Source organism: Lutra lutra, chromosome 4, assembly GCF_902655055.1.
Source record: "Lutra lutra chromosome 4, mLutLut1.2, whole genome shotgun sequence".
Classification (NCBI taxonomy): Eukaryota; Metazoa; Chordata; class Mammalia; order Carnivora; family Mustelidae; genus Lutra; species Lutra lutra.
In genome coordinates, this window is record NC_062281.1 from 100627573 (window position 1) to 100651721 (window position 24149).

The window sequence follows — 24149 nt, forward strand, 5'->3', positions numbered from 1 at the left end:
GTGTCCAACCTGTTTAAATCTGAACAGTGCCTGACTGTGTGAATGTGTTTGTATGACTCCACCACTTCGGCTAGGAGTCTGATTGGGCTGCACCCCGAGTCTCGCAGGGTGTCATATGGCATAATGGTCACCTACTCCATGGAGTAGCCTGGTCCAGGGCTTATACGGACAGACCTTAGCTAAGACGCTCCTAAGTTCCCATGAGGGATGCAAGCAGGACAGCATCTGAAAGATCCCCCTCCCTTTTGTCTGCGACATCATTCACAATGGGAGGGAAACCCAGTAAACCCACTATCTTAAGGCTGCATGCTTAAGAATAAAAAGGGAAGACATTGGTATAAAAAAGCTGGTTTTCTCTCTGTTTAAAAGGGCAAAGTTTTCTTAGGTTAATTGATCTGTTAAAAAAAAAATGTAAATGGTTTTCTCTTTGCCTGCCCAGAGTTGTAAATGAGGTCTCTTTGATTGACTCATAAGGCTTTCCCTTGATATGCTAAGTTACTCAGGGAGTACTGCTAAACCAATGATAAACCTTGGGTTACATTTGGGTAAATGCTGTAACTACTCTAGAGGTTCTATACATTTCCTAAAGTTTTAATGTTTTGATAAGGGTCATCGTTTGATATTTAACCATATCTGTTCTGAATTTTTGTCATTTGTAATTGTTTTAATTCTCTTGTAAGATGAATTCCGCCCTAAAGGAAATTCATATGGGAGACTTTCAGGACAAATACAGGTCTTTGATATGTTAAAATCCTGGAACTGGGGGCACCTGGGTGGCTCAGTGGGTTGAGCCACTGCCTTCGGCTCGGGTCAGGATCTCAGAGTCCTCAGCAGGGAGCCTGCTTCCTCCTCTCTCTGCCTGCCTCTCTGCCTGCTTGTGATCTCTCTGTCAAATAAATAAATAAAATCTTAAAAAAAAAAATCCTGGAACTGAAATGAATAAGAATTTCCAGAAGTAAAAGCTGCATTTGGACTAAACCAGAATTAGCGACATGGGAAGCAACATAGGACTAGATGAACTGGAAGATTGTAATGTTGTGTCTCTTGATGTTTTGTCTTATTTTAAGCATTACTGGTTCTGTAATGTTTGCTCTTCCAGACTAGGCAAACTTTTTCTTAAGTTTTCTGTAACTTACAGAGATGTAAAAGTACTCATTTGTAAACAAATCAAGGCATTCAACTTTTCTCTCTATCCGAACCCTCTGAAACCAAAAGGTCTCAGTAAGTATTCTTTCTTCCATGGCAATCAGTCATTTGCATAAGTTCAATAAGAATCTGTTCTCCTTGTAACAGGACAGTATTGGAAACTGGTTATTTTACCAAGGCTTTGACTGGAATGTCATATTTGAAAAGACTCAGATATGACCAGACAGCTTAAAGGAACTAAGGTTGACTTTATAAAACCTGGAGCTGTAAAGCCCCTTGGAACTGTTGGCCTGATACCTTGCTTACGGAGTTCCCAGCAGCCTCACCAGGTGAGTAAAGCATGTCACTTCCTGGCAGGATACTTTGGGAACCTCAGGAAGAGGAATTTGCCCAAATCGACAGGTATTGCAGGCATGTCCAATGGCAACTACGTGGCTTGGCTTCTGGCCCAGAGAGGCTACTAAAAGTTCAACCTAGAGATTCCTTATAAGAAGTTCCAGCAAAGCAGATTCTAAAAGATTTATATGATCACACTCACTGTTCTTTCTGAGCTTATGTGAATAATTAGGCCAAGTTTGTTAAAACTGGACTTGTTCTTCAAATGAATTAGTCCTGATTTGGCTATCTCTGGGAATGAGGGTTATTTTAGAAAGAAAAATTATGTTTTAATAACACACCTTTATGGCTAGATTTGGTTGTCTTTATTCTGCAGGAGAAATGGTATCAGGTGTCAGCAATGAAAGCACAGCTTTGTCAGAGCCACGCCACTTATTTAGGCTTTGATCTCCACAAGGGAGTTTCTTGGGATGGTGGGCTACTGTAGGCTGTGGATACCGCGGTTCGTAGAGATGGCCTAACCTCTCTATGAACTGGCTAAGGGAGGACTCACTATGATAGAGTGTATAGCTGAGGCAAAGGAGCATTTCGGGAATTACAAACAGCCTTACTGAGTGCCCCAGCATTGGCCATCCCAGATGTTACCAAGCCCTTCCATTTGTATGTGGATGAAAAGGCAGGGGTGGCCAAAAGAGTTTTGACTCAGACTCTGGGGCCTTGGCAAAGGCCAGTAGCTATCTTAGCAAGAAACTAGATCCAGTAGCAGCTGGGTTCCCAACCCTTGCCTCTGAATAATTACTGCCACAGCCCTCCTGGTCAAGGATGCAAGTAAATTGACTTTGGGTCAAAATCTCATCTTGACCACCCCTCACGCTATCGAGGGCCTTCTCTGGACTCCACCAGACCAGTGGATGACAAATGCCCGAGTGATGGGATATCAGGCCCTCCTCCTCAATAAACCAAAAGTGAATTTCCGGCCCCTGGCGGTCCTAAATCCAGCCACATTGCTGCTGGAGGAGCTGGCTGACCACCCACATGACTGCAGGAGGTCCTAACCCAGGTCACAAGAGTAAAGCCGGATGTCAGAGACACTCCCCTCCTGGATGTGGAGATGACTCAGTTCACAGACGGGAGTAGTAACTACATGGTCGATGGAACAAGGTATGCGGGGGCTGCGGTGGTTTCTCCTGAGCAGGAACTCTGGATGACAGCCCTGCCACATGCAACCTCGGCACAAAAAGCAGAGCTGATTGCACTCACCAAGGCACTGCAGATGGCCAAGGGTAAGACCTCCAACATCTATACGGATGGTAGGCTGGGTAGAGGCTTTTTCTGCTAAACATGAGATGGCAGGAGTGGTAGCCAAAAAGGCTACTAGAGGTTTGGGTTACCTCTCACGATGGGTCATACAATGGCCCTGCATTTGTGAGTTCAGTCTCACAGGCATTGGCAAAGGCCGTGGGCACTAATTGGAAACTACATTATGCCTACCGGCCCCAGAGTTCCGGGCAAGGAGAGAGAATGAACCAGACCCTTAAAGGGACCTTGACAAAGCTAATTCTGGAGACTGGCAGTGGATGGGTGGCTCTCTTTCCTTTTGCCCTCCTCAGGGCACAATGTACATCCTGCTTAAACAAGTCATTGCAGGCATTGCAGTCTGTCTTGGAAGGAGCCTTCGCAGGGATCCGAACTGCCCACACTGGGATGGAGACGGAGGTGGAACCACATCCCTACCAACCTGGGGACTTGGTTTGGATACGCTGCCACCAAGTGGGAAACTTGGAGCCTTGTTGGAAGGGACTGTTTACTGTCATCCTGACCACCCCCACGGCAATAAAGTTGAGGGCATTGGGGCCTGGATTTGCACAGGTCACATCAAACGAGCCAAGGATGAGGACGCCCCCCAGAGATGGATGCCGCTGCCGATGGACCCCGCTGATCGTGGACTAAAGCTAAGACTCAAAAACAAAAAACAACAACAACAACAAAAAAAACCAATGAGTTCATTAAGTTCATTGTTGCTCCTGATGTTAAAGTATAGGTGGGAAATATAGACAATTAGGGCTTGACATAGTATTTCTAGAAAGGGGGGGCTCTGTGTAGCCCTAGGAGAGAAATGCTGTTTCTGGGTAAATCACACTGGAGTCATTAAAAACAGGCTGGCAGCCATGAAAAGAGACTAGAAGGGTCAAGGATTTGATTAATCTCCAAAGAAAAGGTGGGGAATGTAAGGGCCTATTTAGCCAGAGGGGCCCCACTTCGGTTGAACAGCCATTTTGTTGTTTATGCAGTAAAACTTAAATTGACCCTGCCCCTCCCAGGGGAATTTACTTAAAAGCAATCCAGGAAACCAGTCCCAGATAACTACGCCCAAATACAAGGGTGGGTCAGGTCAGGTGGAGATAACAGCCCAAATGCAGGGATGAGTTGGGTCAGGTGGAGACATCCAATCAGTAGAGCGGGCATACTGTCTCCCTAGCTACCAAGGAGTGTGGGCCCCGCCTTTTGGGTGCCAATTCTGACCAAGGTGATAGGCTAGTTCAAATAGCTACTATAGGGGGCGCCTGGGTGGCTCAGTGGGTTAAGCTGCTGCCTTCGGCTCAGGTCATGATCCCAGGTCCTGGGTTCGAGCCCCATATCGGGCTTTCTGCTCAGCAGGGAGCCTGCTTCCTCCTCTCTCTCTGCCTGCCTCTCTGCTTACTTGTGATTTCTCTCTGTCAAATAAATAAATAAAATCTTAAAAAAAAAAAAAATAGCTACTATAGGTGAATTGTAATTCAATTGGCCACCCCTGTGTGACCTAGCATGACTGTGCAGCTTTCTCTGTGTGTTGCAATCTCATTGGCCACCTGTGTGTGGCCAGGCTCAACCAGATGGCCTTTGCTCTATGAAAGTTAGTCTGTGAGGCAGGGAGGGGTCACCCTCTCTGTAAAGGGTGGCCCCGACCTGTCTGTTTGACGGTCGGTTTGGTTCTTGATGCTTGGCATGAAATAAAGCTTTGCTTGACCTTCGCTTTGTATCAGTCTCGCTCCTTTGACCATGGACCCATTATTGGGGGACCCAACAATATTGAGGAAGCATTTATCTGCTTCAAGTCTTTCTCTTGGCCTCCTAGTCTTTATGTCTTCATTCCTTTGGTTGTTAGGTCTCACAAATGGCACTGGAAAGGATTAAAGGGAACACAGGCACAGCCTCCAAGAAATACCAAACCCAGAAATACAACATTGAATCATCATTTTCCAGATTGCAGGCACATACTGAGAAAGGTTCAATTAAAACAGGAGGGGGGAAAAAAAACAAAAAAACAAACAAACCAAAAAAACCAGGAGGCCAGGGATTGGCAAAAGTTTACTAGAAAGGGTCTGATAGTAAATATTTTAGGCCCTGTGGGCCTTATGGTTTCTTTGTAGTGACTCAGCTGCTGTCCCAGACAATAACAAACAAATGAGTACAGTTATGTTCCAATAAAATTTTATTTGCAAAGGTAGTCGGTAGGCCAGATTCAACCCAGGGGCCTTAGTTTGCAGAACCCCACACTAGAATCTAAAGAAGCCAGAAGCCATCAAAACTGGCTTCACGAGTCTTCTGAACTTTGATAGGGGCTCCATTCTATCTCCTTCAGAAATGACAAAAATCCACTGTTTTGGGTGTGGCATCAGCTTTCTTCTGATTATTTTGATTTGTTTTGTTTTGCTGTGCTTTGGTATTTTGATGTTCCTCTGAATGAGTTTTCTCATTGATCCCTCCTTTTTGTCTTTATTTCTCTCTTTCTGTGAATATCTCTAAATGCTTCCCATTCTTCATTTGTCCTCTTGCACCCACAGGGTTTGGAGATTGTAGAATGAGACTCTTTCACATCCATCCTTGCTAAAAATCTTTTCAGGTTCCTCATCTGTATGGGAGTACAGAGGCAATGTACAGCCAAGAACACTCTTCTGGATCACTGGGTTGGATGTACCACCACCTTGCTGTGTGACTTTGAGCCAATCACCTAACCTCTCAGAGACTCCCTTTCCTCATCTGTCAAATGAGAGTTGGCTAACTGACCTAGCTACAGCCTCAACCTGAGGCAACTGTCTGAGGCAATTAATGACAATGTCACTCATAGACCTTAATGAAACCCATGGAGGTCACAGAAATTAACCACATGATCTCTGGTACTTGACAACCTTCCTAAGGCTTGTGCAACTGAGGGGGTGGGCATACTAGCTAACCTGAGAGAATCTGAGAGCCCAGCCCAGAGACAAATGACTCCAGGACCCCTATGCTCCAGGAAAATTAATTTGCATTCCTAAACTTCCATTAAAGTAGCTACAAAATGGCAAAAAATATTGACTCAGTTGGAAACAGGACTCTAGAGAGCTACTGTTGGAGATGGGAGGCTTTCTCTTCTCCACTAGACCCTCCTGTGTTGTGTGGAGCTCTTCCAGCCAGATAAAGGACAGCCCTCAAATCCCACCAAATAAATGGATGAGTAGGTCCTGAGGAAATGGAGACAAATTTCAGTGCCAGAGGAAAGAGGCTTTCTCTGCAAGCACAGAGGAGGGACCTCAGGGAGGATCAGGGAACCAGGACTCTGGCTGAGGCAGGGGTTGGTGGTGGTGGTTAGCTGAGGTAGGGGCTGTGGGTGAAATTTATACAGCATCATCCTCACTCTCTCGGGCTCCCCCAGCTCCTACCCCAGCAGCCTGTGGATGAAGCAAATGGGCAAGGGGCTGTCCCCCAGCCCCCAATTTTCCTGTACACAGTCTCAAGGGATGGGGAGGGAGTAGAGAAGCCCACATCCTGGCTTTCAGAAGAGCAGGCCTTTATTGTGTGACTCTGCTAAAGCTGCCTCATTTGTAGTCTAAATAATTTAGTCACCAATCTCTCAAGGAGCATTAGAAGGAAAACAAAACCCAACTCAGCCCCTCCACTTCACGGAAGGCAGGCCAGGAGGCTGGGAGGCAGCCCCAAGCTGCATAGAAAGCCTCCCTTCAAAGGTTCACAAGGACTGGCAACCTTCCAAAAATGGCCCGGGGTCTGGTTTTGTACAGCCCTTGAGTTAAGAATGGTTGTTACATTGTTACATAAAAGGTTTTTTTAAAAGACAAAACACACAACAACAAAGAAAAACATGTCAGAAACTGTATATGGCTTGTAAAGCTTAAAATAATTGCTATCTGGCCCTTCCCAGAAAGTTTGCTAACCCCCTAGCCCATTCCCCAGTCTTTTTTTTTTTTTTTTTTTTTTTTTTTAAGATTTATTTGACAGAGAGAGAGAGAGATCACAGGTAGACAGAGAGGCAGGCACAGAGAGAGGCGGAAGCAGGCTCCCTGCTGAGCAGAGAGCCCGATGCGGGGCTCGATCCCAGGACCCTGAGATCATGACCTGAGCCGAAGGCAGAGGCAACGCACTGAGCCACCCAGGTGCCCCCCATTCCACAGTCTTAAAGGAAGAGCTGACACCCTCGGACCTACTCCTTGACTACCCCACTCCCTGACCCCACCATGTGCAGAGATTCAAAGTCAGAGAGTTCTGATATTTACAGATGAGTGAGAAGCTGGCATCATTTTCCACCCCATTGCCCAAACCAGAACGAAACAAAAACAAGAAGAAACACCGTTGAGTGGAGTGAACGGTCTTGGTTCTACTGCTTGGGGAAGAAGAGGAAGCAGCAATGATGGGCTGAGGTTCAGCATCATCCTGGTTGGTCTCTGCTGACACCCTTCCCTTCAAGCTCCATGCCCTCGACACACACCCTGAGATCCTGGTGATCCCAGCGGATCCCAGCTGATCCTAGAGGTAACATGTACTGATGAGATACCCAACTAGCCCCTGTCTCTGAGTCCCTAAAGCCTATGTCAGTCTGACTCTGCCAACCCTCAATCCTGGACAGAGGCTCCATCCAGCCCAGCAAGAGCTCCCCTATGGCCCAGCAGGGCCTTTGAAGGAAGGGGACTGTGACCAGTCCTGGACTCCACCCAGAGCCTCTCCTGGAGCCAGAGCCTCTGAGAATTCCATACAGGCTAAGTCCTCGGGAAGAGATGTGTCAGACTAGACACAATGGGGCTGCTGGCTCAGAGTGCCCGGATGTAACTGGGCTGAGCGATCTCTGGCTATCACGGGGCCTGGTAGTAATTTTGGGGGCTGAGGGCCCAGTGGATATCCAGTGGTCCCACATGCTGGCATGTAAGTATTCTGGACTACTTCAGGTAACAGGGACCTGTTCTAGAGTCTCCCAAGAAAAATGTTGCTGCTATCCTGCCAGTCCCCTGAAGGCTTCTCTTCTTGAGATACAAACAACATGGAAGGCCCAGGTTGAATCCCATATCTGGGTTAAGCAAAAAGCCTTAGAGATTTGGAAGCCCAAACTGGGAGATCTGGGGCAGGTCCTCTTTCCTCTTTGGGACTCAGCTTCCTCATCTGTTAAAATAAGCAAACAACAAAAACTTGAAGTCTTTGCATGGGAGTGATTTTAAGGGCCTGTATGAACCATTCCCAATGAATAGCCAAAACCAGGCCACACCTCTGCAGAGCTTTGCTGGAAAGTTGTCTGGCTTTATGTCAGCTTTCACTCCCCAAGTCAACCCAGTCCCGTGCAAATGAGGTACAGCTGGTCTCTCATGGGGGGAAAGGTTTTCCTTAGGCATGTTGGCAGCTTGCTGGGTGTCCAGACTGACGTGAGGGAGGGACGTGGCAGGTGGTGAATGTGACTTCTTGTCTTCTTGCCTTGTGCTGAGGGGTTGGCCAAAGGGCCATGGGGGTCTCACCCTCACACCCCCAACATGTCCACAGAACATGACCCATATATGGTCTACATGGTATGGTCCCATACCACACGCTTTAACCTCAATTAGCTCAGCTGTCTTTCAACAACTCTCCAACTTGACTGGACATTCCTCAAGGGCAGGAATTGTATCTTGACCTTCTTCTGGGTCCCCCAGGAGAACCCAGCACAACACCAGGTATGTGGCCAGAGATCTGTCCTTATCTGCTGAGTCACTTAACTGAGATGCCCCCTGGGAAGAGTGATTCTTCACTTGGCACAGGGCATGTGTCCAGGTAAGTGAATCTCCACTTTTGCTGGCTGATAATAATACCATTCTTCAGTCCATGGCTCAGTCAAGCTGTCCTGTCCAGCACGTGACCCAAGAGCTATCGTGTGACCTAGAGAGCAGGCGATAGAGGGAGAAAGGAATGGAGAAAGGAATGCCCAAGACTCCTCAGGAGGTGAAGGTCATATGAAGGTCATCAATGCTGTTCCCTTATCCCTAAAGCAGACTGGGAGAGCACAGTAAATCAAACACACCTCAGAGCACTTGCTTCAGACTGGTGACCCAAACTGTAGGCACAGCATCTATGGGCGACAAACGCAAAACTATAAAACAGTGACAAATGTCACAAGCCCAGTGGTGGGTCTCACTCTCTCCTGGTCTTAACCAGGCTCAGAATGGCTGTCTCCCTTGCCTGCTTGTAGCTAGGAAGCGCTACACTTTTCCTAGCTGTGATCCTTCTCTTCTGTGCTCCCCAGATATGTGGCTCTCTTCAGAGCCCCAAAGTCTGCCTTCTCTTCTGTTTATGTGTCTGCTTGTTTGCTCTCCCGGTGGTGGGAAGGGATCTGCCTTGCCTCAAGTGTCACTCATCTTTACAAATGGTGATGGCACAGCCATGCCACTGATTAGTTATGACACACATGGAATTGCTAATGAGTTTGATACAATTTTAATTACTCCTTGTTCTGTGGCGGCAGGCAGTAAACCACGAAAGTAATAATCCTCTTGGGTGCCCTCAAGGTAAAATGAGAGGAAGACAGGTGTGAGCTGTAGGGAGTTAATCCTGGGGGTGGGGGGTGGGGTCTGCGGCAGGGGTGGGTGGGCAGAGGGGCTCCCTGCGCAGACTCCCCTCTGAATTATCTGGACCATTTCCTAATTCTCTATCTTGTTCTTATGGACCTGCCATTTTCTCGGAGACAAATTCACCTTAGGGAGAAGAGGAAACCAAGGCATATGGAGCATCAAGGATTGGCCCAGGACACATCAGACTTCAAATCCCGAGGCCCTAACTCCGGTCCCCAGAGTGGAGACAGTCCAGAGGGACTGTCCGGGCATGTGCCCACATAGTTCACGGATCTCACCTGAGGACACAGATCTCCTCGAAGCCCCCCCCCCCCCCAGCCCTGTCCCTCCACACCCAATTCGAAGAGGGAAGAGTAGGGAGGGATAGAGGGGCCGTCCCTGGATACCTTGGTGGTTTTCACTTTGTGTCGGCCGCTGCAGCTCCATCCTGACAGATCCGGGAGCACTCTGCACTCCTCCCCCGGCAGGCAGGGCTCCATCTGACACCACCACTTCCGCAAGACGATGGAGGCTGTGGGAGCAGGGTACAAGGAGAGGCAGGGCAAGCTCTCCACGGAGCCCTCTGGTGGGCAGATGTGGGTGTGAGCCCAAGCGGGCACCTTTACAGCCCTGCCACATGAGGGAGCTCATGAGCATGGGTGGGATCGTCGGAGAGGGGTGGGTGTGAGTGACCCCTGCGTGTCCTCGTCAAGGTCACAGGGGAACAAGAGGAGGGCGTGTGTAAGAGGCCGATGGAGGAGCAGGAGGGGAAGAGGTCAAGGTCTGCTGCCCAGTTTGGGAGCAAAGATTTGTGAGAATGTCTCATCTCACTCCCGCCCATCAGGCAGGGAGTGCGGATAAGAGAAAGGGCCCTCACGAACAGAACCCCTCCTTCTCTATGGAGCGGGCAGTCCCATCTGCCCTCCTCCCTGCAAAGGTTACCCATTATTTCAGACCGATCACAAAAGCCCTGGGCTGGTATGAAATTGTATCCGAGCAGATGGTGCGGCCTAGACAGACCTTTTTTTTTTTTTTTTTTTTTTTAAGATTTTATTTATTTATTTGACAGAGTGGTCACAAGCAGGCAGAGAGGCAGGCGGGGAGGTGCGGGGGGGGGGGGGGGAGCAGGCTTCCTGCGGAGCAGAGAGCCCATTGCGAGACTCGATCCCAGGACTGTGAGATCATGACCTGAGCCGAAGGCAGAGGCTTTAACCCACTGAGACACCCACGCGCCCCAGACAGACCTTCTTATCTCTGTGATTGGGCCCTCCCAAGTGGGCCGGTCTCTCACTCACCGTCCACGCAGGAGGGCTTTGCGCGGGTGGTGCCGGCCACCTGGCCGGAAAAGCAGGAGCACTTGACCGTCTGGGAGCGCTCCTCGATGCGGTTCCGGTTGCAGCAGCGATGAGTGGCAATCACCTCGCAGGCGCCCTGCTTCACCAGGACTGAAGTGGTGGAGGAGATCAGGGCCCAGCCCACTCAGGAAGCCCAGCTCTCCTCCCACCTGCCCTGCTTTTTCTCGGGCCCTCTTCCCAGCCAAGGGGAGGGGTGCTCAAAGGGTGGCCTGCTGCAGGGCAGGAGGAGGAAACACGAAATCCTCCTGCTCCTTCCACGGTCTTGCTCGTCTTTCCTTCCGCCCCAGTGAGGCCGCGCTCATCCCTCTTCCACAGACTCAGGCCCTTGGGCAGAAGAAGAAAGGTGGAATTCCCCACCAGCCCTACTTCCTCCGGCTTCTTCCGGGTGAGGGCCCAGGGGCTTAAAATGCGTGGGGAGGATCATCAATTTATACAGGCTTTAGCCATCCCAAAAGGAATACCACAGAATTAGGCCAGGAGGTTAGACTTAAGCCTCCTCCCCACCGCCTCTCTCCCTGCAGAACATGGTCTGGCCTGGAAGGAAAGGGAGCCACAGGTCTGCCCACAACTTCTCTGGGCTGGGATGGCAGAGGGGGGCAGATTTTCCTGGGTGAAAAACAGAAAAGGAGCCAGAAACCCTAGAATCCACATTTTACCTGGCCTTGGCGATCTGCCAGCTCTGGAATGGGGTGGAGCAGTGCCCAGCTCTCCAGGCCTCCAGGAAAACCCTCCCCCAGGCTCTGTCACCTTCCCCAAACCTGTGGGAGTTGGCGGCTGCAAGGAAGCTGAGGCAAGGAGGGTCCACAGCAAGGCCAGGGAAAGTGCCAGCAGCCAGTGGCCTGTGCTCCGGTTCTGAGAGGTCCTCTCACACATCCTGGGGAGAGAAGCACTCAGCCGGCTCAACACCGAGCAGGAGCTCAGCAGGGCCCAGCCCCAGCACCATGCACTTTGGGAGGCACAGGGGTGGGCAGGATGCACACCTTATCCCCAGCGGCCCTCAGCCTGGCGCAAGATCACTGTACAAGGCGGTGACTGTCCGAGAGAGACTGTCCAGTTGGGAAAACCACCACGGAGAACTTTGTGGGGGAGAGGCCTTTTAAGAGGGCCTTGAAGGGTCTTGGAGGGCCACAGGAGGAACTATACTGCTGACTCCCATTTTTTTGAGCCCTTGACCCGGGCATGTCACATACATGCTCCTGCAGCCTTCACAACTGTCCTACAAAGTGGGATTATTTGTACCTATTTGACAGATGAGCAAACTGATCCTCACAAAGCCTGGACAGAACCAAAACAACCATCAATAAAGGAATGGCTAAATATGTTTGTGGGGCATCTGTACAAATGCAGCTACATCCAGGCCGCTGTAACACAGAAGGAGGAAATGCTTTATGTACTGAGGCATGTAATGATCTCTAACAATAAGCCACCATGAAGGCTTATTGTGCACCACAATAAGTGAACCACAAAGTGCAGGATGGGGTGTACAAAATGCATTAAAAGGGAGGGATTTTATATATGTTGCTTAAATATGTATAAGCTAGCTCTGGAAAAGGTACCAAAGAAAACCTAGTAATATTGAGTGTCACCAAGAGGGGGAACTGGTTCACTGAGAGATGGAGGTAGAAGGGAGACTTAATCTTTTTCCCTGTTGCTTTTTTACTGGGGGATGGGGGTGGGGTGTTAAACTGTAAGAACGTAAGCAATTCTTTTTCAACAATTTTAAATTTAGAAGAGAAGAAATGACACCAGGGCTAATGGAAGTCAAATGATTGCCCCAGGCCAGGCAGCACATGGGGGTGCCCGAGCCCAGAGCCCAGAAGCCTGGCCTATTCCTACCGCACCACTTGAGCTTCTTTTCCTCTAACCTTGATGGGTCAGGCCTCCCATCTATCCCAGAGGACGAGCTAGAGACAGAGGGGATCCCAAGGACACAGAGGCAGAGAGCAGCAGGAGGCTGCCCAGGCATAACAGGAGTCTGCCCCCTCCTCCACTGCACTGATGTCCTGCCCCCCTGGAACATCGCTGGAGTCCCTCAGGTGTCAGCACTGCCCTGGGATCACCAGAGGCCAAACCAAATGCTGGGACTGTGGATTAGGTTCTTGATCTCTGTCCGCAACACCATCCCCTCAACTGTCCCCTCTTCGGTGTCTCCTCACTCACTTTTTTGGGGATCTTTCAGCTTCTGTCTGTTCATCCACAGGCCTCAGACTTACTCCACCTAGGCAAGTAGAAAAGATCCTTGGGGGTGGTGTGGACAGGAACAGAGGGAGCCTGTGGCCCTACAGGAGGTGAAAGAGCACCTGGGTGAGGACAAAAGGCGCCCTGGAGTAGAGCCCATTTCTGAAGCTGTTCCTCAAGGAGCAGGGCAGGGGGCAGAGGCTCTCCTCTGCCTTGCAGACTCTGGGAACACACAGGGCAGCTAGCCTGAGAAGAGTAGCCTGAGGATTTCTCTGGCCCAGGAGTGAAGCAGGGCAGACAGTGGGGAGGTGTCTAGGAATCAAGGCTATCACGGCTCTGGCCTTGGGAGGGAGCGGAAGGCCAGGGACAGATTTCTGAGCAGGATCTGACAAAATGTTGCTCCAAGAGGCTCCGGGAAAAGACCCCTACGTCTTGAATCCTTTTGCCTCCACCTCCTAGCTCCACTGCACCTGCGTCCTGGACTTGAGCGGAGCTGGCTCCATTCTGCCCCCGTCACTCCCATTTCCATTCTGGAGGGCTAGAATGGGGTGCCTCCGAGTCTCAGGGACCCCAGCCCGACAGCCTCTGCATTCTTCTGGAAGACCTCTCCTCCTTCAGCCCCCAAGGGGAGGTGGAGCTGAAGCAGGTAGGATGGTGGGGCTGAGAGGACTATGGGGACAGATGGAAGAAGTGCTGCCAGTACCCCAGAGATAGGTGTGTTCCACGGGTAAATGCTTCCCAGCCTTCTCAATGTATCTCTTTTCTGAGTGGGTATCTCCTCTCCCTGCCCTCTTCAGGAACCTTCATTTTGATCATTTCAAAGACAGCTTTGTCTTCTCTTTCAGGCAGTCCTCATCCCTTTTTCCTCTGAGCTGCCACACCATCCAACCCAGCTCTCCTCTGAACCCAAAGACCCAAAAGATGGGGGGTGTGCTTTTGGGCTGAGCTCTCGGGCATTCTATTCCCTCCCTCGGGAGAAGGGGGAAAAGAAGCTTCTAGGGTTTGTTCTGGGCTTCCACACTCCTGCCTCAGTTTCCCAGACTGTTTTCCCCAAACCCGGATGCAAGGTATGGGGAGGCTGAATTAGCAGCCAGCATACCAGCATAGCGTTGAGGATGTGGACCAGGAGAAGCTTTAAGTTTCCCTGTCTTCTCCCGGCCCCCTCCAGCGCCCACTCACTGCTCCAAATTCTGAGCCCCAGGATCCACCCGCCCCACGGCGGTGCCCACTTGCCTCTGAGTCCGGCACCAAGACTCCGAAAGGCGGACTTCAGGCGGGAGCGGCCGGCGCGAGTGCTGTCGAGTCTGGAGCCTCGTGTCCCTCACCAGGTTGCTGCCGCGTCCCCGAGGCGGCGGAGCTTTGGCCAAACTGGCATCACGGTCATGCCCGGCCCTGCTCCGCGCACAAGGACCTCCTGGCCCACCCCGCCAGCTCTGCGAGGCCAGCCGCGGTGTTTTGGAGGCTCCCGCCGGCAGGCCAGAGAGCGTGCAGCCGCCGCCTCCTCTCTGTCGCTGGGGACCGTCCCCGCTCCGCCAGCCCGGCGCGGGCACCACAGCCTCCTCCAGGACAGCTCCCCGCGCCGCGCAGAGCGCTCGGCCGTGGGGGCTGGCCCAGACGGGCGCAGTGGCCCCTGGCGGCCGAGGCGAGAAGAGCGAAGGGAGGCCCTCCGGTCCCGCGGCGCTGTCTGCAGTCCCGGTGAACACCTCCCTGGGGCAGGCCGGGATAACCCAAAGAGGTCCCTCAAAACCCTCCGTCTTGCGGCTTTCGGGGAGGGAGGGGGCTGTGTGTGAGGAGGGACTGCCAGGATCCCCAAGGGTTTTGACTCCTGAAGATTCTAAAATTGCACTGTCCAGTAGGATAGCCACTGATTCTATGTGATTATGTAAGTTTAAACATAAATTAGATAAAATCCAAAACTTGTTTCTCATTTGCACTGGGCTCAATAGTCACATGTAGCTGGGGATTACTGTATTGAAAAGATACAGAACATTCCCATCATTGCACAAAATTCTATTAGATAATACATTTCTAGATTGATATGTTAGCCTTTCACTGTGAAAATGTTAAAATCCAGGAGGGAAGAGCAAATGCTCTCTACCCTAGGAGTGGTGTCTTCAGGGACAGGAAGGACTAGAGGAGGCATGAGGACTAGAGGAGGCTAAGCAGGCAGGAGGGCTGCAATAGACTGATGTTGGGTCCTTATGGATGATGGCCATGAACCCCAACTTGAGAACCAAACTTGAGACCCAAAATCCTCATTATATGAGTTGCAATATAATTGCAATTTTGTAAATCTTTACAGGGTAAGAATCTGGATGTGGAAGCATTAGACAAATGGGAGAGAGAGGTCGTCTGTGAATTTGTCTCTTAGCAGGAGGGACACTCCTCATAGTTTAAGACGGCTTTGTGATTGGAGTAATGAGGTGGGTAGAGGTAAGGGGGGAAAGCCTACTTCTGAGCTCTGAGCCAATGCACGTGGCTTAGGATAAAGGGGCCTGTCTTGAGGATGCCCTGTCCCCCTTACTGGCCAAGGCCACACACACCCCTGGCAGGGCCAGGCACTGAACAGTCTCAGTTCTCAGAGAAGAGTATCTCCCAAGTCTGACTCTCTACCCGTCCCCTTTCCTCTTCCCCTTTCTGCTGCCTCCGGGACTAGTAGAAATGATGACTTTCTTACCAGGTTCTGGGGCAGTCTGAGGATGGAGAAAGTGTGATGATGTCAGGAATCAGAGGTAAGATGTTCAGAGAGAGGAGAGTCTTAGGATTTAGGTAGGGGGATGTGGTTCTGGAGCCCAAGAGTGCTGTTGACATCCCCACTACCCATCTGCTGCTGGAACTAGGGATCTTTCTGTCCTGGCTCTGTGGCCTATTAGTAGCTACACCATGGTGGGTGCTGTGAAGAGCAGGTACCAGGGAGCAGGGTGACACAGAGAAGTGGGAAGCCAACTGCCCCAGAAACACTGAATAATAAAAATAGCCAGGATGTTATATTTTTTCATCAGTCTTGGCTTGCTGTTGTTGTTTATGCCATTTATCTGAGAGCTGATTCTAGTTTTTCTCGAACAGGAGGGAAATACCCATAGCAACAGCATGGTTTTTGCCTCTGTTTGCCTTTGCCAGTCTATGGGCCTTTGCATCTGATTTGTTTTTCTTTTCTTGTGACTTCTATTTTTCTGGCTGTCTCTGCCCAGAGTGTAGGTATAATTACAACAAGTCTAAAGACTCAATGAAGGGTCCCCTGAGTGGCTCAGTTGGTTAAGTGTCTGCCTTTTGACTCAGGTCATGATCTCAGGGTCCTGGTATCAAGCCCCATATTGAGCTTTCTGCTCAGTGGGGAGTCTATTTCTCCCTCTCCCTCTGCATCTCCCGCCCCCCACCCCCACCCCAGCTCATGATCTGTCTCAAATAAGTAAATAAATAAATAAATACCTGAATGACCATTATGAGATTTTTATTTGGAAGCTGGGAGGAAAGCCACTTCTGGCACCCCAGGTCAACCTGCAGTCACTCGGAGGCACCAATAGTCTGAGCGGTCCTGGCGTTGAACTTGCCCTGCTTGTCCAGCCAGACAAGCTCAGGAAAAAAGAGGGCTATGTTCAGGGAGCATTCTGCCCACAGAGCCCAGTGATGGGGTCCCAACCATGAACTCGGTGCTAGTGATTCCTGAGAGCTACCCTGACTTACATTAGGGCCACAGGGCCTTGTCCCCATTTGGACAGTGCATGGGGCAAGAGGTGTCTCTAGAAATGTACTGATCAATTACCTGATAGCAGGCTTAGGAACAGGGCTCCTTGGGCATCAAAGTTGGTATTACCGGTGCCTTGCAAGCAAGCGCTTAGCCTGGCCTCTGTCTCCCCCTGGCGGTGCCTACAGATCTTGTTCAGCCTGCAGGCTCAGCCTCTGCGGGGGGCGGGGGCGGGGGAAGGTGGAAGAGGGGGAACCCTCACTCTTCTCTCTGCCACTCACCTGCTCCTTAGTCCTTCCTCCACGATCCAGACAAATCAGCTTGGTTCATCAGACAGAACGGAGTTTGGGCGTTTGGGGACAGGCACGGGTGTGAGTCATTGGCTGTGTGACCTCTTGAGACAAGTCCTGTAAACGACGGGTGCGTCATCGGTAAAAAGAACTTAACACCCACCTCGAAGGTGGGTGCTGTTTGGTATAAATGGTCTAATATGTGGAAAGTGCTTTGTAGCGGGACTACTATACAGTAAGTCGGAGCAGTTATTGTTATCCTTATTAACTAGCCGTGCTGTGGTCAGGGGAAGCCTAAATGTGGGAGGAAATTGGGTCCTGAGAAGCAAAGCGGAGTCAAAGCGGCAACCGCTCTCTCAGATCTAGAGGTGGTCGTCAATGGGGAACAGCGCCGTCTGGAGCCCAAGAACCTAGCCCCGGCTCCCTAATTCAGGGTGGTCGGCTCCAGTCCGCGTCGTTAGCACCTCCAGCACCAGCTCCTCGCCCTCGCTCTCACTCCAGCAGCCCCAGCCAGAGGTGTTGTCACACCAGGTGCTTCACACCCAGCGGTGGCGGAAGCTGCTGGTTTCGCTCTGAGGTCACCAGCTCCATCACCCTCCGGGCAGGCTGGCTGCTACGAACCGAGGGCGAGGAGACCTTCCCCCCGTCACAATGGGGAAGTTCTAGCTGATGTCTCATCTAGAGCACGGCTGAAATAGGGTGTGCTTCCCTCCGTCCCCTTCCCATGACTGCAGACCCTACTGCCGCAAAGGAGCCGAGGCGGAGGGAAGCCGAACATCGCGGCTTAGCGAGCGGCGAGCTGATGGGGCGGTGCCAGGGGCGGCCCAGAGCTGGAGGAAGTTTTGCCGGGACCCACCCTGCCCGCCCAGAGCCAATGGCGGGGGAGAGCCCGCAGGAGCGAGCACCGCCCACCGCGCGTCCTAGGGGGAGGGGCCCGCCTGGGGGCGGGGCCACGGCCGAGGGCGGGGCAGGGAGGCAGCATGCTAAACCGGGTGCGCTCGGCGGTGGCGCACCTGGTGAGCTCCGGGGGCGCCCCGCCTCCGCGCCCCAAGTCCCCAGACCTGCCCAACGCGCCGTCCCCGCAGACCGCCGCTCCTCCAGAAGCGCCCAGGAGTCCTCCGGCGACGGCTGGGAGCGGGAGCGCCGCGCCGGCGAAGACAGTAGAGGCTCGAGCGAGTTTCTCCCGACCGACCTTCCTGCAGCTAAGCCCGGGGGGGCTGCGACGCGCCGATGACCACGCTGGCCGGGCTGTGCAAAGCCCCCCGGACACGGGCCGTCGCCTGCCCTGGAGCACGGGCTACGCCGAGTGAGCGCCCCCGGGAACACCCTAGGCGGGATGGGACCCCCCCAGCCCCCAGCCCCTTCCCCAGCTGGGCATCCCCGGCGCTGGGATGCGTGCCCCTCGCCGTGCTCGGCGCGGGGAGCTCCCTTCTCCCAGGACCTTTGCTTTCCTTTGGGCTTCGGGCCGCACCCCTCTCCCCCCAGCCCTTTCTCAAGTCGGTGCAGTCTTCCTCAGGACCTTCCAGCTCGTTGACTACCCTCACCGGCGCCGCCTCAGGACCTTCTTCCCTTCCAGAGCCCGGAGGGTGGAGGGCCCCGTGGAGGATGAGTTGGCCAGTTCTCAGTCGGGGCCCGGCAGTTTAATGGCTAAGGGAGGCGGGGTTTCGCGGGGGGGGGGGTGCGCTTTTAATAGAGGAGATGGCGTTTGGAAAGACTCGCTCCTGGGCTTCCCGACCCCAGCGCCCCAGTTCTCTGTCCCTCTTACCGTTCCCCTCCCCCTCCACACCCAGAAATAGCCCGCGACACCAGGCGGCCTCAGGCTTCCTCTGGGGCGGGGGAGGGGGCCGCCCGAGAAAGCAGGAGGGTCCCCTTTGAATGCCTCTCGGAGGGGGGGCAATGGCTCGGGGCTGGCAAGGAAGTGGAACCCGGTCTTAGTGGGGAGCAGGCGGCTGAGTCCCGGCCGGGTGTATTTTTAATGTCTGTACTGGAAAAGCAGAACACTGAGGGAGATGGGGGCGCTGAGGCCACCGAGGCTGGTGGCTGGTAGACCCGTGGCCCCACCATTAGCTCCTTTAGCTTTCTGTTTGGGAAGAGTTGGTGGTTCTGTGACTTCTGCGCAGTCCAGGTGGGCTTCTATCCCTACCCTATTTCAATTCCTCTTTCCCTATCTGGGCTGGACCACTTCCTCACTGCCAAAGCCGCAGAAACTTTCACTGGATGATTTTAAGATAAAGGTGGGTGTGCCCATGAGGGTGGGGTGCTGTGGACAAAGCACTAGAAAAGTTGGTTAGGCTTCAGGGTGGGATGTAGGAGGTTGGCAAGCAGTAAGACCCCTGCTGCCCCTGTCCAACCCCTTCCCCAGCAGCCCGTGGGAGTGCCCCTTTTGCCAGGGATGGGGGAACCGAGGCAGGAATGTGCTGCTGCTGGCCTTCCTATGAGGTGGTGGGGCCTGACACCCAGACAGTACTCCTTGTGCTTTGCCCTGCCTCCCTTCTCCTCCTCTTTCTGGCCTGGATCCCAGGAGGCTGTGACCTTTCTCAGTTTGGCCAGCAGGCTAGAGAGGGTGTGTGTGTGTGTGTGTGTGTGTGTGTAAGGTGGGGGTTATTCCAGGACCTGGTCTGGTGTCCAACCTGATGTGGTCACTCTGGCCTGGCAGGGTCATCAACGCGGGCAAAAGCCGGCACAATGAGGACCAGGCTTGCTGTGAGGTGGTGTACGTGGAAGGACGGAGGAGTGTTTCAGGGGCACCTAGGGAGCCTAGCCAAGGCCAGGTAAGCCCCCACCGCCTTCCCTTGACTCCAGAGATATGGTAACACCTCTCCCCGGGGATTCTAGGCATCCTGTTTTAAATCTCAGACCTAACTAACTCCTAACTCACTAGCTTTCTACCTCTGGCACAGAACTGGCATTGACCAATTAGAATGTCAGTGTAAATATTCAGTTTGCCACTTAGAATATAAGTGCTCCCGTCTTTATGGATGGTTTAATTCATTGCCAGTGTTTATTTTTGTGTCTTTTATCCTCTGAGTTTGGCTTTTTTGATGCTTTACTTTCTGACACATAATAGGTCCTTGGTAAATGAGCAAATAAATCTAATTTACTTTTCATACCAAACTCTGACCTCTTCTCTGATGTTTACATGGTTGCCCAGAGTCTTGCTCTCCTTCTCCTTGTATCACACACACACAATCCCTTATTCACCTCCAACTTTTCCTCCGCCAGGGACTCTGCTTCTACTACTGGGGCCTGTTTGATGGGCATGCAGGGGGGGGGGCTGCTGAAATGGCCTCCAGGCTCCTGCATCGCCACATCCGGGAGCAGCTAAAGGACCTGGTAGAGATACTCCAGGACCCCTCGCCACCTCCTCTCTGCCTCCCGTCTACCCCAGGAGCCCCAGGTTCATCTGATTCTTCTTACTTGGTTGGTCCTCAGTCCTGCTGGTCTTCACAGAAGGAAGTGACCCATGAGAGCCTGGTAGTGGGGGCCATTGAGAATGCCTTCCAGTTCATGGTGAGTGGGTGCCCCCCCCCACAAGCAGGAGCCTGCTAGGCAGATACTCTGGTCCACTGTGTACAGAAATCAAGTGGTGTGAGGGGTCCTGAGTACCCACAACACCTTGGAGGGCCTGAGCAGAGCTTGGTTCAGAGGGGAGGAAAGAGGGGGTTACATCCATGTCTGCCCTCCTCTCCTCTAGGGTGGCTTGGCTGGGCCAGTTTATTTCTGCAGTTGGGGGTGGTTGTTGTGTACCTGGAAACTCTCCTTCATTCACCCCCTCTGACCATTCCTTACATGGCAGGATGAGCAGATGGCCCGGGAGCGGCGTGGCCACCAAGTGGAGGGGGGCTGCTGTGCACTGGTTGTGGTCTACTTGCTAGGCAAGGTGTATGTGGCCAATGCAGGTGACAGCAGGTATGGGGAGCAGGGTTTGAGAATGCTTACAGGGGGTCACACACTCTGGGATGGGGGGAATAGAAGAGAATGAGGCGGTGGGTGTTAAAAAAATCAAAAACCAGAGAGAAGGATGGTATCAGGAGCAGTCACAGCCATAAGGGATGGCCTGAAATAGCCACGAGGGGAGGAAAGATGGGGGTCTGGCTGAGGAACCCCTAGGGTCATTGTGGGGAAGGCCTGGTCTTTCTGGAATTCTCCACAAGGGGGCTGAGGAGAGCCTGGCCCAAACCTTTTCTTTCTCTGGGCAGAGCCATCATTGTCCGGAATGGTGAAATCATTCCAATGTCCCGGGAGTTCACCCCGGAGACTGAGCGCCAGCGTCTTCAGCTGCTTGTAAGTAGGAACTAAGCTCCCTGCTCCCATTCTTTGTTGACTCTCGTGGCTCTCTATAGCCTATGCTACCCCCCGCCCCCCGCCACCGCTGGGAAAGCCCCTCTACTCTGCAGAAAAGGGCTGAGCTGGTGGCGTATGTGGCAGGAAGGAACGTGGGCTACTCCACTGTGGCCCCCGCTGAGGAAGGAAGTGGAGTCAGAGGTGGGGAAAGGAAGTAGCAAAGGCCCCTGAAAGGCAGGATGGTTTAGTGCTTTAAAGGACTGACTCTGGAGCTGGACCGCCTGGGATTGAACCCCAGTTCGAGTCCTTTGCTAATTGTCAGACCTGCAGATGGTTCCCTTAACTTGAGTCAGTAGCTCCTGCCTTCAGGGTTGTCATGAGGTTAGGCGAGTTCATACACCTTATTTGTATTAGAACAATGCATGGCACCTGGCAAAGAAAGCCCACTTAAGACCCTGCAGTAATTAACATCATCTACGCGCCAGGGTGTGCGCTAAGCCTAATGCCTCCCCGGGCCTGTGCGCTAAGCCTAATGCCTCCCCGGGCCTGTGCGCTAAGCCTAATGCCTCCCCGGGCCTCTGCTCTGTCCGGCTGCTCCCGACCCCAGGGCTTCCTGAAACCAGAGCTGCTAGGTGGTGAATTCACCCACCTTGAGTTCCCCCGCAGAATTCAGCCGAAGGAGCTGGGCCAGAGGATGCTGTACCGGGACCAGAACATGACCGGCTGGTAACACTTCCCTTTGAGCTGGGGCCCATTCCCATGGCAACACAACCAGTCCCTCACCAGCAGCAAGGTGGAAGCCGGAGGCGGGTCGGTGGGGGGGGGATTGGGGGGATGTCCTTCTTAGGGGTTTGTGTGAGGGGCGTGACTCCTCTGGGAGAGGGGCTTTGATGCCTGGGTGATGCCTCCTCTACTCCCCCCCTCCCCAGGGCCTACAAAAAGATCGAGCTGGAGGATCTCAGGTTTCCTCTGGTCTGTGGGGAGGGCAAAAAGGTAAACATGGTAGAGGTGGGAGAGGGCAGGAGGACCCACCACAACTTGTCTAGGGAGGTGGAGGTTCTACCCCAGGGCAGGAGTGGGAGGGCCCACAGCTTCAGAGGCTGGGAGAGGGCCAGGGCAGCACCCATGCTCATTCCCTTTAGGCTCGTGTGATGGCCACCATCGGGGTGACCCGGGGCTTGGGAGACCACAACCTCAAGGTCTGCAGCTCCACTCTGCCCATCAAGCCCTTCCTCTCCTGCTTCCCCGAGGTGAGCCGTATGGGGGCTTCCTCAACTAGACCTTTCCCCCTCCAGGGGCCCAAGCTGGTTTTCTTCCAGGGTCCCTTTGTCCCGCAGCTTCTTCTCCACTCTCTTCTCCACTCTCTTCTCCCTGCCAGGTGCGAGTGTACGACCTGACACAGTATGAGCACTGCCCAGATGACGTGCTAGTCCTGGGAACAGATGGACTGTGGGATGTCACCAGTGACTGTGAGGTAGCTGCCACTGTGGACAGGGTGCTGTCAGCCTATGAGCCCAATGACCCCAGCAGGTAGGGCTTGTGTGGAGGTGCAGGGATGACAGTGGGGAAGGTAGGGGCAAAGGGAAGCAATGCTTGGGGACCCACCTGAGGGCCTGTATATCGATCTTCCCATATACATGTTGAAACATGAGTGTGCACGTGTGCTCCTGGCAGGTACACAGCTCTGGCCCAAGCTCTGGTCCTGGGGGCCCGGGGCACCCCCCGGGACCGTGGCTGGCGTCTCCCCAACAACAAGCTGGGTTCCGGGGATGACATCTCAGTCTTCGTCATCCCCCTGGGGGGGCCAGGCAGTTACTCCTGAGGGGCTCAGCCCCACCCCTTCCACCACCATCCTAGCCCCTCCGTGCTTACCCTCTGCCAACCCAGACTCTGAACTTGTCTCCCTCACCTTCTTTAGTGCTAATGTAAGGAGTGTCAATTAGATCCAGAATTAATAACTAGTGGCAAATAAACCCAATGGATAAAAATGTGTGTCTTTATTTACTTTGATGAGAAACGAATAGGCTCTTTCAGGTGGTGCAAAGCTGTCCTAAAAATATAGCGCTCCCAGTTTCCGTCTTCAACTTCTGCTTGTCCCACTCCACGTGCCCTCATCCACTTCCATGGCTTCACCCACCTGGTGGTGTTTTCCAAGTCAGTATTTCCCCCCAGATTGTTCCTGAGCTTTAGGCCTGCGTGTCCTAGCCGTCTCCTGAACATCTAGACATCCCACAGACATTCCAACTCCACGTACTTCAAACAGAATCCACCATGGCCCTACAAACGTGTGCCCTCTCCTGGTTCATCATGTCCGTGGGCACCAGCTCTTCAGCCCAAGTTAAAAATCTTGGCACTGGTCACCTTTGGCTTCTGGCTTTTACCCAGCAAGTGAATCAATCAGTACGTGCCATTGATTACATACCACACAATATATTTCCTATTCGTCCACCTAGCCCCACTCCTACTGTTATTACCACATTAGGCTCCTAACCATGTCTCCAGGTCATGTCCCTATATTCCCGAATGTGATCTTGCTGCAGTGTGAATCTAAGTTGGTTCTTGAGAGAACATTTCAGTGGCTCCCTACTGCCCCTAAGCCAAAATCAACACCCAACTGCTGAGTGTGGCATCCAAGGACATTCACCATTTGTCCATTGTGTCCTCCTCTAGCCCTGTCTTTCCGCCCCGTCGCCACCCTCCTGGGGGTTCCATAACTCTTGGGGCCTGTTGGGGCTCCAGCTCATTTAATATCTACTCATCACCTTATCTGGAAGACTTCACTTGTCCTTCAGAGATGGGTATCCCATAGTCCATGCGTGCCCCCAGGACAGCCACTGCCTCCTGTAAATACAGCTGTCTACATGGAGAAGCAGTGAAGGGCGGAGGCTCTAGAGTCCTGTTCCCCGGGTCCTCTGCAACCTCTCTGAGCCTCAGTTTGCTTCTCAGCAAAATGGGAGTAAAAATGCTTCCTCACAGAGTTGTCTTAAGGACTTAAATCTGAATGTGGAATCAGGTACATGCAATAAGGGTTCAGTAACTTGATATCTTTAAGTTGTGT

General features: G+C 52.6%; 2 protein-coding genes across 6 annotated transcripts; one reads left to right on the plus strand and one right to left on the minus strand.

Moving 5' to 3' along the window:
* Positions 1-6918: 6918 nt before the first annotated feature.
* Positions 6919-16684, minus strand: TAFA3 (TAFA chemokine like family member 3). The gene is made up of 7 exons (XM_047728622.1): positions 16262-16684; positions 14066-14539; positions 12815-12872; positions 11311-11528; positions 10595-10744; positions 9707-9831; positions 6919-8631 (listed from the first exon to the last, which is right to left on the minus strand). The coding sequence occupies exons 4-7, from the start codon at positions 11525-11527 to the stop codon at positions 8620-8622; spliced, it is 504 nt and encodes a 167-aa protein (XP_047584578.1). The 5' UTR covers position 11528; positions 12815-12872; positions 14066-14539; positions 16262-16684; the 3' UTR covers positions 6919-8619.
* A 1059-nt stretch (positions 16685-17743) lies between these two features.
* PPM1J (protein phosphatase, Mg2+/Mn2+ dependent 1J) lies at positions 17744-23093 on the plus strand. Of its 5 annotated transcripts, XM_047724496.1 has the most exons (11): positions 17745-18113; positions 19464-19578; positions 20030-20140; positions 20240-20317; positions 20604-20716; positions 21007-21091; positions 21699-21817; positions 22021-22084; positions 22234-22341; positions 22470-22621; positions 22766-23092. In XM_047724496.1, the coding sequence occupies exons 1-11, from the start codon at positions 17788-17790 to the stop codon at positions 22911-22913; spliced, it is 1419 nt and encodes a 472-aa protein (XP_047580452.1). In that variant the 5' UTR covers positions 17745-17787; the 3' UTR covers positions 22914-23092. The 5 variants fall into 5 exon arrangements, with proteins under 5 accessions (XP_047580453.1, XP_047580452.1, XP_047580455.1 ...); XM_047724497.1 differs by having other exon boundaries at positions 17744-18113; positions 20030-20317; positions 22470-22565; positions 22766-23093; XM_047724499.1 differs by lacking the exon at positions 20030-20140.
* The last annotated feature ends 1056 nt before the right edge of the window (positions 23094-24149 follow it).

What these genes read in the sequence shown, in the direction of transcription:
- TAFA3 (XM_047728622.1), bottom strand. Translation starts at nt 11,527, where the DNA reads ATGTGTGAGAGGACCTCTCAGAACCGGAGCACAGGCCACTGGCTGCTG. An exon ending in TGGCAGATCGCCAAGGCCAG is followed by an intron (nt 10,745 to 11,310) that starts GTAAAATGTGGA and finishes CCACCACTTCAG; the next exon opens with TCCTGGTGAAGCAGGGCGCC. An exon ending in AAAGCCCTCCTGCGTGGACG is followed by an intron (nt 9,832 to 10,594) that starts GTGAGTGAGAGA and finishes CTGCTCCCACAG; the next exon opens with CCTCCATCGTCTTGCGGAAG.
- PPM1J (XM_047724495.1), top strand. Translation starts at nt 17,788, where the DNA reads ATGCTAAACCGGGTGCGCTCGGCGGTGGCGCACCTGGTGAGCTCCGGG. An exon ending in TCTGTGGGGAGGGCAAAAAG is followed by an intron (nt 22,085 to 22,233) that starts GTAAACATGGTA and finishes CATTCCCTTTAG; the next exon opens with GCTCGTGTGATGGCCACCAT. An exon ending in TCCTCTCCTGCTTCCCCGAG is followed by an intron (nt 22,342 to 22,469) that starts GTGAGCCGTATG and finishes TCTCCCTGCCAG; the next exon opens with GTGCGAGTGTACGACCTGAC.